The 17,435-nt window shown below is 42.5% G+C and overlaps 1 protein-coding gene across 3 annotated transcripts in view; it reads right to left on the reverse strand.

Annotated features, from left to right (window-relative positions):
• The window catches only part of SMPX (small muscle protein X-linked), a 60,506-nt gene that overhangs the window by 33,930 nt on the left and 9,141 nt on the right, over window positions 1-17,435 (reverse strand). For all 3 annotated transcript variants that reach the window (XM_032330651.1, XM_032330649.1, XM_032330650.1), the window contains exons 2-3: window positions 16,031-16,087; window positions 4,041-4,127 (exon numbers count right to left, since the gene is read on the reverse strand). In XM_032330651.1, the coding sequence (XP_032186542.1) occupies window positions 4,041-4,127; window positions 16,031-16,069 (126 nt within the window). In that variant the 5' untranslated portion in view covers window positions 16,070-16,087. The remainder of the gene's footprint in view (window positions 1-4,040; window positions 4,128-16,030; window positions 16,088-17,435) is intronic.

Raw genomic sequence — 17,435 nt, forward strand, 5'->3', positions numbered from 1 at the left:
GGTACTTCCTCAGAACAACGTACAAAGCCATAGGCTCGGCTTCCTTTTATCAGGCACACACATTGATCATTTATAAATGCAGATTTAGAAGCAATCATTAAAACTATTAAATATCCACTTCGAGGACCAGGTATTTGAAAATGTTCTTTGCTAGGCTTTTGGAAAGAGGTTTGAAACAAGGCTATAAATTGGGGTTTTTTAATACGTGTAGCAGTGAAATGAAAAATGTTTCCTCACTTACAAATGTTCCCATGGTTGTTAGGTGGGTAGATCTTAATAAAGAAGCATGAAGAAGAAAAATATTTCTAATTCCTTCTGTTAAGTTCCTGGGTACGTCGTATTCACTGTGTTTGTAATATCAAAATGTGCTATTTTGGCACATTTAATGCGTAAAGCCAATGTGTGTAGTTATGTGTCTATGTACAAAGACGTATTATGTGAACATACGTGGATAGGGGATGATTATATTTAATATCAGGTCCTTTCAAGTTATTAAAACCTCAGTACACTGTGTTTTTTTTTTTAATAAGGTAAGATTTCTAGCACTTAATTTAGTATGGTCACATATAATGGAAATTATAAGTGGATATATTCAATAAGTAAACGTCATTGACTCGAGAAGGGGTTAATGGTGGGGCATATTCTTAACCAAATTTTCTCTCGTCTTTTAAACAAATTGGAATCCGATTCCATTTCTTCTAAAATTTATTGTAAGACTTATAATAAATAAAGGCATGAGTAAGCAGGGCTCCAGATGGCTCCCTTTGGCTAATAATTTTTTTTCTTCTGTACGCGGATATTTGAATTGAGAAGGGACATGGAAGACATTCTTTGGTTGAAATAAAGAGAGCTCGAGAAAGGGCTTATCAGCCCAGGCGCTGGTTGTAGTCAAGGGAATGGTTGTAGTCAAGGGAAACATTCCCCTGTGGAGTGACAGAGCATTTGTAAAATTTGCCAGGATGGTGAACCGTTTTCTACTATTTTTCCTTCATCTCCCCCTTTACTAGCAGACACTCCGCTGAGTTTTCCCCTAACCTCTCCTCTGCTCATTCATGTTCCGACACCGAGGACTTAGTACTAAAAGCAAACACTTACACTGCTAGCTGTTCTGAGTTACACATGCTAACTCACTAATCCCCACACCAACCCTATAAATCTGCTACTATTATCCCCATTTTATAGCTGAAGAAACTGAGGCCCAAGGCAGGGAGGTAAGGAGTGAGAACCTTGCCCCTGGCCTCACAGCTAGGAAGGAGTGGGGCCGGAATTAAATAGTGTGTTTGCATCTTGTGAAAGGGACAACTTGGAGAGGGAAATAATTAACAGAAAGCCCCAACATGCTATTTTCTGGCTTACTAATGATGGAATTACGGTCAAAAGAGAGATTTGGGTGGCAGAGTGGAGTGCTTCAAGCCACTTGAAGCAAGCAGCTGCCTTGTCTTATCCAAAAGATGAGCCCTGTTTGTAAGGACTTGGCTATAAGACCTCTGTGTCGGGCACATGCCAGACTCTGGCTGGGCTGAGCAGATGGAGCCCACCCAGGGCTCACAGGCCTTGTCAGACAGCCAGAGGCTGATCATGGCTTCCTACTGGGGGACATCCTCTTCATATAAGAGACGGTGTGAGGATTGAGACCAGTGAGCTACTGGCTATGATCGAGGTGGCCTGTTGTGTTCAGGGATGGTACGTTATGATCTCCATTTTATACAGCGATTATCTTAATGCAAGGCTAGGCAACAAATCCCAAAACTAGATACATAAACTATTCCAGGTTTGCAAACAAGATAATTTTTTTAAAGTGTGGCTGTATAAGTTATTTTTATTTCAGATTCCATTTTCCCCTCCAAACTATGGAACAAAAGGTGGCCAACCCACAAAATCCTACTTACCACACCTTGTAGCCAAGCCAGGCTGCCTAACTGGTACCCCACAATGTTGTTTCTGTGAGAAACTTACTCCAAGGTCCAACCTAGGCCTTGAGTTGTTAGATCCAACCCCTACCTAAGACCCCACGAGTCCCAAAAGCTCATTTCTGCTCTGACAGGAACGGAGTACCCCCCTCAGCTCCCCCCTCCCAGCCCATGATCCCCACGTGAAAGGTATAGTTCAGTTCTAGAAACACTCCTGGGGTCTCTGGGTCTCTGTGGATACCTCACTCCCTCCATCCTGTGAAGAATACTGATTAGCCAGTTGTACAAGAGGCTTATCATAAAGCAGGTGTTCACAAACAGGCCATATCAGTTCTTGTCTATTTTAGAGGGTTCTGGAACCATCAGACAAGAGTGAAAGCAACATGCTTTCCCAACCCCCTGACCGGGACACTTGTGAGGAGGAAAGTACCAGTTGCACAGAGAAGAACTGAGGGTCGTCTGTACCACAGAGGGAAGATGAGATACAAGTCTCCAAAACAACTATGACATCCAGCAGTTTAGTGAGAAAACTGGCTCAAGCTACCTCTTGACCGACGGCCATGGTAGTGACAGACACAGTTTAAGGAAACACGGGAAGAAAAGCTAATTAAAGATAAATGGAGGTGTGGGAAGAATTTCACTGCCCTCTCTTCAACCTCCCCATGCCTTTTTCTTACAACATGCCAAATAACAGACCTGGGAGTCCATCATGAAAATGGGATAATTAGATCAATTGATGAACAATCATTTACTGAATGCTTGCTAGGCCGTGCCATGTCCGTTATATTGCTGATTCCTCTCAGCAACCCTTTGAGGAAAAGAGTGGATCATATTTGGCAGACATAGACCCAGAAATGCTTGAGCCCAGTCCCAAAGGGAAGGCTCACGATCAGGAGTGAACCGGGTAGCCAGGTCAGTAGCATCACAGTTTGAGATTATGTACCAGAAACGCAAAGTAGTTCTGGGTCTTTTCAACATGTGTGTTCAAAATCCTTATTCATCAAAGGTTACTTAGTGGCAGAAATTCCAGAACTTGGTGGTTCTCAAATACTCCATCTCCTTCTTTGAAAAATTATCTTTCTATTGATAGGAGACTGAAACTCCTGACTTAGGACCATGACGGGAATTATTTACAGGGAAGAAGGGGTTAGATGAGAGGCATCTGAAGTTTTATTAGGAAACTTGAGAATGGTGATAGGTTTGTGTTTTTTTGTTTTGTTTTGTTTGCGGGGGGGGCGGGCGGCAAACACCAAAAAGGTCACCTACAAAAGTTCGAAGAAAAAAAAGTCTTTTTAAAAAGATGAAATACAGTTGGCTATGCCCTGGTGGCCTTGTTTAATTCCATTCTCCCTGTCTTAGGCGAACTGACAAGGTCCAAAACCTTTCAGAACCAAACCAGACCTTCCAGGTTTTATCAGAAAAGTCACAGTTGGTAAAGGAATGCAGACCTTTGGCGGGGGGGGGGGGGGGGGGGGGGGGGGAACGACACGCTTCTCTATTTACTGCACTTACTCATTTTAGCCTCCCTTTCAGCCAAGCGGGGATCTGAACTTGCAGGAGAGGTAGAGAATTGGAGGGAGGAAAAGAAGACAGAAATTGATCGGCTCCTTTGCAAAGTCCTCTTTTCAAAGGAAATACCCAAAGACTGGGGCTTTTTGTTTGAATCTGCAAGTAATTTAACGTGCACATTACCTGAACTCCCCCTGGGCTTTGTCAGTCATCGGAGGCTGTACTAAAGATCCTGCTCCCTTCCGTATAAACTCTGCGGGAAACTTACCGAGCTAGTGAATGTTGCCAGACCGAGAGCATGTGGGAGGCTAGTCTCCCTCATCAACCCCCCCACACACATACACGCTTACTCAGTCAACAAACTGCATGTTAAACTCAGCATCTTCAAATAACCGTGGCAGGCACTTAAATCACTGAAGGGAAGTGAGGAGCAGTATGTTTCATGGCTAAGAGAGCAAGACAAAGAAATGTAGATACTATGAGGTGACTCTGACCCACATCTATTCACACCTCCGTTGTTCTGGGGAGCTGACCCTCGCCTTGCCTTTGCCCCCCCCCCACTCTAGTCAGGAGTCTGGAAGGGATAGACAGGGGGACCTCTGCCAGCTAAGTTTTCCTCACCTCCTCTGTTTCCGGAGTACACTCTTTTCTTCTGGGAGGTTGCCCAGCTCCCGGCCGAAAGGCTCCCATTGGGATGTTGATATTTGCCTAAAAGAAAAAAGCAGGGAAGATTTTGCTCAAAAAGGGTAGGAACTTTAAATGACACTCAGAGACCCTAATCATTACGAGGAAAAATGCATCTGAAAAGTCCATCTTTCAAGCTTTTTACCTCAAGAAAATTGCCATAATGACAAGATAAAAACATGCAAAAGAAATTTTGACATTTATTACAAATTCCTGGACTTGATCCTTAGGTCTGAGTGGTGATTTCACAGTTCCCTGCTGGATAGAAGAATTTCGAGACAGTTTGTTCTGGCTGTTGCCCTCCTGTGGTGCTTAGTATTTTCCTCTCCCGCAGATGAGTAAGGAACATCTAATGATAGGGAAGGAGGAAACAGCATCCACAGAAGCCATCCTGCACCTTAGCCCTCCTTCGGCGTCTTTCAGATTCACCCTAGGAGGGCTGCATTCACACCTCCCAAACCACCTCCTTCTTTTCATAATGTCCGAGGACTGTTCCAGCACTTCCTGAGGTCTCTCCATGATAGACACTCCTCTACCTTCTCCGCAACACACCACTGTGTGGGTCAGTGCGTCAGGAGAGTGCTGGAAAGTCAAGTTCACTGGAGTCACACTTCATAGAGTCTTGTCCTTTATTAAGATTACATGTGGGGTGCCTGCTTGTGCTCCCTCTCTTTCTCTCTGACAAAGAAATAAATAAAAATCTTTTTTTTTTAAAGATTTATTTATTTATTTGACAGAGAGAGATTACAAGTAGGCAGAGAGGCAGGCAGAGAGAGAGAGGAGGAAGCAGGCTCCCCGCTGAGCAGAGAGCCCGATGCGGGACTCGATCCCAGGACCCTGAGATCATGACCTGAGCCGAAGGCAGCGGCTGAACCCACTGAGCCACCCAGGCGCCCAATAAAAATCTTTTAAAAAACAAATTTAAAAAAAAAATTTTTTTTTTTTTTAAATGGAAGCCGGGGTGACTCAGTTCGTTAAGCACCCAACTCTTGATTTCAGCTCAGGTCATGATCTCAGGGTCGTGAATTCAAGCCCCTCATCCCATTCTGTGCTGGTCATGGAGCCTGCTTAAGATTCTCTCTCTTCGGGGCAACTGGGTGGCTCAGTGGGTTAAGCCTCTGCTTTCAGCTCAGGTCATAATCTCAGGGTTCTGGGATCGAGTCCTGCATCAGGCTCTCTGCTCAGCAGGGAGCCTGCTTCCCCCTCTCTCTCTCTGCCTGCCTCTCTGCCTACTTGTGATATCTCTCTCTCTCTGTGTCAAATAAAGAAATAAAATCTTAAAAAAAAAAGATTCTCTCTCTTCTTCTGCCCCCCAACCCCAATAACCGTGCTCTCTCTCTAAAACAAAAACAAAAACAAAAACTTTTTTCTTAAGTAGAACACAATTTTCCCACTTAAAATAAAGTGTTGCCTTATGAGCAATTAGATATGTGGACTTGAAAAGTAGAAATTGCACTTTGATATTATGCATGAAAATGGTGCCTGAGCAAAGGGGACAAAATATTTTACTACCTTATGATACAGTTTGGGAAATTTGGGGGGCACATTAAGGCTGAGCATTCTGTGCTATTCTTCTACTTAATATAAGGTGGCCTAGAGTGGGAGGAGGGAGGGGCATAAGACGAGGGGGGAAATATGTCTTACATGGTGGCAAATAATGGTAGCATACTTCATGAATTCCAAGATGCACTTCTTTTAATATCTCTGAAATCAAAATATGTCTTACAACCAATGCTTTCTTAAATTTTTAATTGGCACATTTGTTTTATTTTCTCTTAGCGGGACATAACATAATGGTATTTCACAATCGGAAGTGTCTTAGACTGGCTGAAATATCATTAGGGTCCTGCAATGAGATCAAAACCATGTAAATAAGACCCACAGACAATTATCATATTGAAGCAATAACTATCTCGATTGCTACAGTTTGATTGGAAAGGGGGGGAAGTAGATATAGGGACACTGGGGAGAAGGTTAACTAGCTAAAAGATCAATTAGATTATTAAGCATCTACAGAGGACATCTCCCTAATGGTGAGTTGAAGTTAACATACAGTTTCTGAAAGACTTGATTGCTAAACCAACCTTTTTGATGAAGTGTGCATGCTCTGTAGTCGGTTATAGTTTTCAGTAAAGGGACACATAAGGTCATCCAGGATAAGGCCCTCAGTAAAGCACATACTATGGGAACACCATCTTTTCTTGCTCAGAGTTTAATTTTAGCAACACACGTTGCCTCTCCACGGTAGTAAACAGGCGGCTCCTGCTAGTGCAAAGAGCCCCATACTAGGCGTTGGTACAGATTCTCTGTACTTGAGAAAGTGACAACTGTTCTGGGTCTCAGCTTTCCCATTTGTGATATGAATATTAGACTTTGTCAGTGGTTTTCAAACCTTTCAGCTATGTAACCCTTCCTTTGAGTAAAGTATTGTGAGAACATCGAAAATGCAAACCAGATGGAAGCAGAGGCAGAGTTGTTCTGGCTAAGGTGGAAGGGAGTGTAGAACCCCATCTGCTTTCCCCAAACCCTGGGCCATGAGCAGTTCCTTCCAGTGGGAGGGGGGTGCCCAATCTGACAACCGTTGAAAGAGATCATCCTTAAGTAGATGAGCATGGACATGTCCTTAAAATGTTCATTCTTCCCATTGTTAGGTTGTTTGCAATTTACTTTCAACTAACATAGACCACGTGCTATTTTATATGTTCAGTTTGGTTTACACTGCAGCTCTAGAGAATTCTGTTGCTCTGAGTGGGAGTTTATCCTCATAGGGTAGTGATGAGGTGGTAAAATATCACCAAGACCACATTCCCACGGTTGCTACTCCAAGTCCTTCTGTTAGTCATCTGTCCACTAACACCTGAGGTTTTGATGTATGAAGAAATGTCAAAAATAATGGCATAAGCATTAGAAATGGCTCTTGTTGGAGAAACTAGAGGAGGTTAGGGTATGCAGATTGGTAAAACTGTTTTGGAGACTATCCCTCTCCCTGCCTCCACCGCTGGCCCCTGCACAGAACAGAGTGTAAGAATCTGACAGTGTATAGATTATATCTTCTGAGACAGAGCTCGAGGAGTGATCCCTAAATGGGCCTGTCTCCAGCCATCGATAATGAGGATTTCCAGCTGGGTGCTGCCAGTGAGGGGTACAGAATCCTCACCTGCCTCATGTGAGCCTTTCATGTGAGTTGACAGTCACTGGGAGCACTTACAGGAACAAAAGCCAAGGCTTCCCAGAGCTCACAGACAGACTGCATGGACGGTTTTCTGCCGGCTTGCTAATGAATGTGTGTTTAACAAACGTCCGTCCATGTGGCGGAGTTGGCTTTGAGACTGGATTTCATCTTCACCCGGTGCGAGTTGGGCACAGTAACTACTCCCCTGGCCATCCACCCTACACTACTTTAGCCACCCCAAACCCCGATTCAGCCACGGTCCCACATCCTCACAACAAACTGCTGAGGAAGAAAACAGCATCAGAGAAGTTAGATGTCACACAAAGAGTTTGAGGAAAAGCCAGAATTTCAAATCAGAGCTGCCTGACCTTGGGGACAGAACTTTTCACTCTATCAAGCCCTCTCCAAAGAGCTCTTCTTACTTGACCAAAGTGAGCTCCAGTCACTCTGAAATGCCCTAAACTGGCACAAAAATTACAGGCTTACACTTTGAGAATGGCCTTGGAAAAGGGGCACATAAAATGGATAATTCCAAAATAGGTGTCAAAGAAAAGTCACATTGAAAAATGAGCCATTAACTCAGTGACTTGATGCTTTTTCATCTTTAAGTCATCACTCAAGAAACCAGGAACCTAAATGGGTTTTTTGACAGCAAATATTGACAGGATCCAAAGCACCCCAAGAACACGTCAAATATCCAGTCATTAATGTGTACCTAAAGGGAGTGTCAGAAAAGTGCTTTGTAAATGATTAGAGACATTTCATTAATATAATCGTAGGGTGGTAATATTTGAGTGACAAATTATAGACTAAATTATAGCCATAAGAAAAATTCCTTATAACTTGAATTTGTAAAAATATGTAGACCTTAGCTCTCTTTTTTATTCCATGGCCAGAGAATTCTGTCATATTCTGGTTTTTCACTGACTCACTCTATTTGAATGCAAATAAAATACCTTTCAATGATTAATTTTTCCATCTGCATATTGGGTATGGTATCTGCTATTCAGAATGGATTTCAAATATAAGGTACATTTTTATGGAAGAAAATGGAGTCGGTCCAGGTCATTGATGTTAGACTTTCCCTGCGTTGAGGTGACTCCCTGTCATTGATGCGATTAGACTTTTTCTGGGTTTGTTTATTCTCTAAGGTTGGACTTCTTCCTTCTCTTTATAGACTCTGTATAAATGCAAAGGAGGCAGGCTTTTGTTTTTTCCTTTTACAACACATTCCCTTGCATTTCTTTTTCCTCCCCAAGTTTTATTCATCTTAGATATTTTCAAATATGCACCTGACGCAGCAAACCGAGCACATCACTTGCCCAAGCTATACATAATTTGTTACATCCTCGAAGTTGGGAATGGAAAAGAATCTACTAGATGATCTTTTGCCAGAACAGGATACAGTTCCCCGATAATGGACCTATCTGATGTGAAATGAATACTACACTTGATCTCACCAGGTGAAGAAAAGTAGAAAGAATTCCCTGTAAGTTAATTCCACTACTCCCTTAATTATTTGTATTGTTCTCCTGCTTGGCTCCAGCCTTTGAGCCCGAGGATTCTGGAAACAATATTCCTTCCACAGCCACTGCTGTGTGACTTACAATGGAGTGACATCTTCTTTCTCCAGTGGGCTGGATTCTGATATGAGCCCGCCACTGGCTACTTTCAGTCCCTATCTACTTTGCTTTCCATAGCCAGTGCTCTCTTATCTCTCCCTCCCTGTCCTCCCTGTTGGTGCCCACTATGCCTCTCCTTTTATTGTTGAGGCTTTTGGAGTTTCCTAGCATTGCGTATTTGTTTGAGATAACCAACACACACACACACACACACACACACACACACACACACACACACACTCTAAATCTATCTTTAGCTTTCAAAGGTCTCCAGCTGCTCCAGCCAGAATCTATAGCCACCACAACCCCCCACCCCCACCCCATGCCAACCTCCCAGGCCACAAGCAGAGGAAACCCTACAGGGTTGCATTTTGCCATATTTCTTTCTGCACTTTACTATTCATAGTGTCCTAGACCTCCTCTGTATAGAGCAGGATATGACATTTTGAGATTTCTAGCGTCTTCACAGAAGACTTTCAACAAGAGCTTTCTCAATAGCTGATTAGAAAATGAGATTCTTGGGGCGCCTGGGTGGCTCAGAGGGTTAAGCCTCTGCCTTCGGCTCAGGTCATGATCTCAGGGTCCTGGGATCGAGCCCCGCGTCGGACTCTCTGCTCAGCGGGGAGCCTGCTTCTTCCTCTCTCTGCCTACTTGTGATTTCTTTCAAATAAATAAATAAATAAACCTTTAAAAAAAAAGAAAATGAGATTCTTATTTGATTTGTTAGCCTAAATTAAGATAGACAGATGAAACTAACAACTAAAATACAGTCCAACCTACTTTAAAATATAATTCTATATCACTAGAATATAACTTCTTTATCTTTAGGGATTCTTGAAATCTGGAAAGGATTCAGAACATATAAAACTTACCCTCTCAACACAGTCTTGAAGAACTCCCACTCAACCACTATCCATCACGCATGGTGTTTCACACTGAAAGGCTTTCTTCTGTCTGTCTGTCTCTCTCTCTCTCTCTCTGTTCTCATCACTTCACTCTTTTCAGTAATTTCCTGAATGACTCAACTATAGGCTTGTCATCCAGAGAAAAGTGGATTTCAAGAATGCATTATGGCTGTTAAGATAATATTTACATTTGGTTGAGGGCAAGTCATATATCTGAGATACTTGTAAAGGTCAGCCTCAGAAAATGACATCTTGGGGCTCCAGGGTAGCTCAATCGGTTAAACTCTGCCTTTGGCTTGGGTCATGATCTCAGGGTCCTGGGATTGAGCCCCACATCGGGCACTCTGCTCAGTGGGGAACCTGCTTCCCCTTCTCTCTCTTCCTGCTTCTCTGCCTACTTGTGATCTCTCTCTCTCTCTCTCTCTCTCTGTCAAATAAATAAATAAAATATTTTTTAAAATGACATCTTTTGGCCAACATATAGACTACTAGCTTCACGGTACCAATATGGAACCCTGGTCAGAGCAGCAAAGATTATCAGCTGGTGGTAGCAGTGGGCCCCCTCTGGAGTCAGTCTGTTAACATTCAACTTCTAGCTACATGTTAAAGAAACCAGGGTTAGAAATGATAAACAGTGTATTATAGTGGTTTACATAAGCAAGAAGCAGTAGATCCATGATCGAAGAAAAGGCCTTGGCTCTACATTAAAACAAGTGACAAATGAAAGTTCATTTTTAATTTTTAAATTTAAATTAGATATTAAAGGAAGGTATATATCTTTATTTTATTTACTTTAACTGATGAATTTGGTTAACTGCCCAAACATGGGTAGTGCTAGATTATTCCTTCGTGCCAAGGATCGTCATGTACCTGGAATCCTTTTTCAACTAGAAATCCCTATCAGGAAGCATGTAGAGTCTCTGACACCTGTCTATAAAGACTTTGGTCCGGCTGTTTTCTTCTTCTATGGAGCTTTATGCCTGGGCAATGAGGAGTGGAAGAGCAATGATAACGGGTCGGGAAGAGAAAGAAATATCAAAGCTCGGGGCTTCATGATATTCTGTTCTACGTATGGATTGGGTAGCAATGGACAAGTTCCTATAAGAGGCTACAAAGTAATGATGGCAGGGTTCATGTAATCATTCCTTTAAAATATATAATAAAAATTAGGTTTAGTTTCACAAGCAGCTTGGTTAAGTGAATTAAGCAGAGAGGTGGTAATTCAGTGGCCACAGCTATTTGTATTTTGAGATCATGCTTGTCACCAAATAACTTTACTTTGTCCTATTCACTCAGAGACAACTTACATTTAAGATGATTTTAGTCAGGGTGAGCTATTAGTTTCTTTTTCCCTAAAATGCTGATTCTTTCTAATGTCATGTGAGCTCTTTAAAAGGGAGGACCTGGCTTGGTACTTATGATTACCTGTTAGATGGTCCCACCCACTCTTCTACTCTCTCTGCCAGGGTGGAGATGGTAAGTAATGAGACTAGAGAATGTTGCAGAGTGGTTCTGCACATGGGCTTTGCGATCAGACAACAAGAGTTCAGGCCCTGACTCTCCTACTTACAAGCTGTGTGATCCTGGCCATGCTGTTTCCCTTCTCTATACCTTTCATTATAATCCATGGAGATCTCATTGCCCTGTGTCAAATACATAATAAACCCTGAAGAAACTGTGGCTGCTATTATCATCCTAATAATAAACCTCAGAAGTTATTCTCAGGAAGTTCATAGACTATTAGAAGCTACACAGAGGTTTAGAGACCATTTAATGCAACACCTTCCCTTTGCAGACCAAGAGGTGAAGTCATAGAGCAGACCTAAGACTAGGGAACAGAACTCTTTTCCATTCATCCATGAAGCTCTCAGATCTCATGAGAGAGGACAAATAATAGCTCACTTTGGTCAATGGTAGAGAGAAAAGCCAGTGACAACCCAGAGAACATTGGCTCTGGGTGGGTTGAGGCCCTAGGGAGGCCCATGGTTGTTTCCAAAGGAGGTGTGCTCAGGAGGAAGGGGAAGGATGGGCAGGTGCTGTTTGTGGCCGAAGTCACTTGGTCTCATTAGAGAGACTTGCCGAGAAGATCATCGATGGGATTGGATTTCCCAGCAGCTCTAGTTTTCCCCACCTGTCATGTCAAATGCTTTCATCTGAAGGGAACAGCCCCACTATGCTGAGTGTGCTGATATTAGCTTGGTTGCAATTCCATCCCCATAAACAGTGGGGCTTAAGAAGCAGCCTGGAAAAAAAAGAAGCAGCCTGGACAGTACAAATGAGGGCTAGTAAACTATGGCCCATGGACCAAATCCAACCTGCCACCTGTTTTTATAAATAAAGTTGCATTGGCACACAGCCACACTCATTCATTTATGCATTACCTATGTCTGCTTTTGAGCTATAATGGCAGAGTTGGGTAGTTAGAACAGAGACTCAATGATGTGCAAATCATTGTGCAAATATTTACTGTCTTGCCCTTTATAGAAAAGATTTGCCAACCTCTGGTATACAGCCTTATAGCTGCTTAGGAGACAAAGGCTCTGACCAGGCAAAGGAAGGATCAACTGATTCCTTCAGGATAGTTTTATGTCCCTGGCACAAAAAGTGATTTCTTTAGTACAACTGAAAGAAAACACTGACTTGGAATCCGCTTCCAATTCAAAGGCCACCTTTTCAATGTGGGTATGAAAGATAGTTGTCCAAGTCCTCTAAGGATAGGCTGCATTCTGGCCCGCCTGTTAATCTGGGGCATTGAGAGGATGGAACCAGTTGAAGAGAAACCAAGGCAATTCCATGCATTACTTGGACAGTTAGAAGAGCCATCTCTTAAGGAATTGTGTGGTATAAACCAGGCACTTATCATTCATTATTTTATTCATTAGAACAATCCTTTCAAATAATATGATTGTCCCGATTTTACAGAAGGGTAAACAAAGGGAGAACTAAGGTCCCAGAGTGAGTGAGTGCCAGGTAGAGATTTATAACTATTTGGCTCCATGTTGTCTGATGCACGTAGGTGCAGTAGTTCAACTATCTAAATGCATAACTGTTTCAAGTATAGCTGAGAGTGGCTTAAGTTTGCGCAATCCAGACAAAATGGAGATCTAAGTCATTATTTTCTCAAAGTTTGCACTGCAAAATACTCCGCTGCAAAATACTCATTTGAAAGTTCCTGTATATTTAGAAAACTCTGCCTACATTACCACTTTTTTGAAAATCTACAAAGTCATTAACAAGTTATGGACTCTGAGAAATTCTACAGTAAAGATCCTATCCAACTTCACTGAATTTAGTGTTTCCCAAACACTTTATCATGGAACCCTTTAGTTAACAAATGACATCCCATAATACTAGTATTCTAAAAGATGCACTTTGGGAACTGTTGATCTAGATGATGGCGATGATGGTGATGATGATGGTGGCTGACGAGTGATGATAACAACTAATATTTATTAAGCAATTCAACAAGCCAGGCACTGGCCTAAACTTTCACACGTATTAATTCATTTAACTCTCACAGCAACCCTATGAGATCAGTACTGTTATTAATTCCCCCACATGATAGATGAGAAAACCAAGGCACAAAGAGGATAAACAACTTGTCCAAAGTCACACAGCCAGTAAGGCCTGGAGACAACAAGCTCCTCAAATGGAGGGATCAGGTATCAATTCACCTTCAGATGGCCTGCACTTTGCACAGTGCCTGTCACAAATACCCAGGAAATGACAGTTGAACTGCCTTGGAGATAAAACCCTAATAAAAAGGAAAAGCAACTAGAACACGCGGAATAGAACATTTAACATCTTTAAGTGGTATTTAAACAATGAAGGCACTCCTCATCGTTTGGAGTTTCTATTTGTTCCAGACATAACTGTACCCTAGATAATGTTACTACTATAAACCGTTTTTATAGTGAAACCATTTTCATATTTTCTTTAATAGACCCTACTTTAGGTTAATGAAGAGATGATAGAAAAATATCAGATATTACAGATCCTATTTAGCCACGAGAAATAATATTTCATTTGAAGGCACATTAAATTAGACTTTTTGAGTGGCGTAAAATATACTGAAAGAGGCAAAACCACAACCATAAGAAAGCACTCTATTGCCTTTGTTGGTAGAGTGGAAGGAATTTTTAAATGTAGTAAAATAACAGTTACTGAGAAGAGTCCATAGCAGCTTTTTAAATATTACAGACCTAAAAATCTATCAAGGTCAAAATGAGTAGATAAAACACTGGTGGACATTCAGTGTAGATTTGAAGGAAGCCAGAAAGCACTAAGGAAAAAAAAAACCAACACACTTTCAGCTTTAAAAGGAAGAGAAGCAAAAACAACCTAAGAGAAGACTATGTTTTTGAGTCCTGCAAAATAAAAAAGGAATTTTATGTTTAGTCCATTGGGAAGTTCAAATTCAGTGATTAATTCATGGATTAAATTTCTCATCATGTTAACAAAGAACACTCCTGAATGATAATTATTATGATAATAGTTGACACTTAATGAGGGTTTACTGTGGTGTTTTAAGCAACTTGTATGTGTAGCTCTAGGACATGAGCGCTATCAACCCACTTTACAGATGTGGAAAGAGAGGCAGAGAGATAAAGTAGTTTTCCCATGATTCCACACCAGTATGGATTAAGGATTCAAACTCCAGGAAAGAAGTTTCAAAGGCTCAAGGATGCCCACAGGTCTGGGAGGCAAAATGAATTCTACTACCGATGTCCAGGTATGGCAGAGACTCAGTAGGTGGACACAAAAGGGCCACATGTGGCAATGCGGAGTTAGATTCTTGCCAATAGGCTCTTCCTTGATAGTTCATTCTATGACAAGTTTCCAAGGGTTGTAATACACCTTGCCACTTAAGAAGCCCATCCGCTTAAGACTGTGCATTAGTCTTGGGGCACCTGGGTGGCTCAGTGGGTTAAGCCTCTGCCTTCAGCTCGGGTCATGATCTCAGGGTCTGGGATGGAGCCCCGCATTGGGCTCTCTGCTCAGCAGGGAGCCTGCTTCCTTCCCTCTCTCTGCCTGCCTCTCTGCCTACTTGTGATCTCTGTGTGTCAAATAAATTAATAAAATCTTAAAAAAAAAAAAAAGGACTGCATTAGTCTTGACAGGTAAATATCTGTGCCTCCACCCATCTCTGCCGCTGGGCCCATGCACGCCCCTCCAAAACAGGGTCAATCGCTTATGTTTACGCTGTGTTAGTGCATCACACCCCAAATATCCAGGAACTGTGCCACAGGTCCCGTGGTATTCAGAAAAGTCCAGGAAAAAAAAAAAAAGTTTAAACGTTCCTTTAAAGATAGCACGGAGGACTCCATGTCGATGCAAGAGAAAAATGGAATTTTACAATAAAGTATCATGACCAGCATCACAGCGTGGAAGCCATTTGAGAGTTAAATACAAAAACCTTCAGAGAACAGCAAATTAGATACGGAGTAGAAACAAATACTGAAAGTTATTTTCATAATTGTATTTTTTTTTTTAGATTTTATTTATTTCACTGAGAGAGAGAGAGACAGTGAGAGAGAGAACACAAGCAGGGGAAGTGGGAGAGGGAGAAGCAGGCTTCCCGCTGAGCAGGGAGCCCCACGAGGCTCCATCCCAGGACCCCGGGATCATGACCTGAGCCGAAGGCAGACGCTTAATGACTGAGCCTCCAAGTGCCCCTCATAACTGTATTTGTGTTCCAAAATTCCTATATCCCCCTCCCCTTTTTTGGGGGGGTGATCCTTAAGTCCGCTGAAGCAACCAAAGAATTTGTTTGCTGGGAAGGCATGAGGAGATATAACCGCACCCAGACTTTACACGAAGCATACCCAAGCGTCAGGAAGGACACTTGACAAGAAAGGATATGTTCTAAACAGATGGGTCAACAAATTCAGTTAAATATAAAAATGGAAAGTGAATTTTTAAATTCATATCAATGAGCATATCAAAAACCTACACATCCACAAATATATCCAAAAACTAAACACTGCATTTTTGTAGACAGTTAATTCTCATTCATAACTTTGTCTCACTATTCAGCACGATCGAACAAACCAGCTTCTCCCTCCGCAGTTGTACCTTCCCAGACTCTGATCCTGTCTCATTTGCGCCCTAGGAATCAGTTGTTTCTTGAAGTGAATTACCAATGAACAATCAAAAAAGGTCTGATTTATTAATCAAACAGGCTAGGAGTCACAGAGCTGATGTTAAAACGCAAATACGCCTACTTACCTGGATGGCTCTGACATTGGAAACCGGCTGTTTCGACATATTCGCGGGGTCTTATCCCTAAAAAAACAAGTGAGAAACTGTTAGAGGTGGCGGCATTCAGATTCTCGGGCTTGATAAATTAGAACTTAACTCATGATTCAACTGGGCAGTCACCCCTTTCAGTCTCAGTTTCTGAAGTTACTTACGGACTCTCCTTCCCAATGCCTCGGGGAGAGGGAACACTAGAGCGCCCGGATAAATCATTCAGGAGGAGAAATGCTGAGATGCCTCGCCCCTGATCGAATGATAGGCAATCAGAAACTTGAAAGGCGCTATCATCTCCTTCCCTGCCCTCCTGCCCCCGCCGCTGAGAGCAGCAAAGCAAAGAGGTTGTGGGAATAAAACACCTTTGTTTGGGGCCTCGGAAGCTCTCTGCTTGAAACTGAACTTCTCATCTGAATGAGCTGTTGCCAGGGCTGCGTGTCAGCCTGTTGGGAGCTCCCCCTCTCCATTGAACGCCCGGAGAGAAATGGCCTGGACCACGGTCTCACTACTCACTGCGTACGTGTCTGTTCCAGCTGGGCCCCTGGGAGACACTGTGAGGATGGAGCCCGCTCTCTCTAAACACAGGCAGCCGCAAGCCTCACCCATCCGCTTTGCTTTTAACGAAACAGCCTCAGAAGGCAAATAGGATTTACATGACCATGTCGTTTCCCCCAGATGTAGCCATGCTTCCTTCCCAAAGGACTTGGGCTTTCTTTCAGATGGGGAGATCTGACTTAGAGATGACTAGTGGCCAAGGTTTGCTGGCGTGAGGGGTATGGGGAACAGCCCGACTCCGGCCTGTTATCGCACTTCTAAATATTGTCATAGCTGGGTCGATGAAATGTTGACAGGGCCAACGGAAAAAGTTAAAAATTCAGTGAATGGAAAACATGCTGTTATTTAAACCCAAACCATAAAATGGGTTGACCGACTTTTCTCTACTGCCTGGTGTAAATGCATGTGCGACCCGTCCTGCGTCACGTGGCCCGTGTCTCTCAACATTTCTAGGCCCTTTTCCTCTTCCTTAAATTTTACCTGATTCTTGAGCTGTGGTGAGACTCAAAATGACATAATGTTCCCAAAACTGCATCGGGAACTCTAAAGCATGATGCAGATATTGATGGTTTCATTGCCATTGTCCACGGCTTGTGACTTTTCAGTAATTTACTGACCTACAGCTTCAGGTAAAGAGTAACAATTGTTGTAGTGTCAATGCCCCTCACCACTTGTACATATAAAAGATTTGAGAACTCTGAAAAACACTGTTTTTCTGAAATCTTCAAAGACATAGGCCCTGTTACATGAAGTTAAACAATTAAATAATTTTTAAAAATCTCTAATGCAGCCAAATGTAAGTCTTTGGAGTCACATACATGAAAAC

This window comes from Mustela erminea, chromosome X (genome assembly GCF_009829155.1).
Source record: "Mustela erminea isolate mMusErm1 chromosome X, mMusErm1.Pri, whole genome shotgun sequence".
Taxonomy (NCBI): Eukaryota; Metazoa; Chordata; class Mammalia; order Carnivora; family Mustelidae; genus Mustela; species Mustela erminea.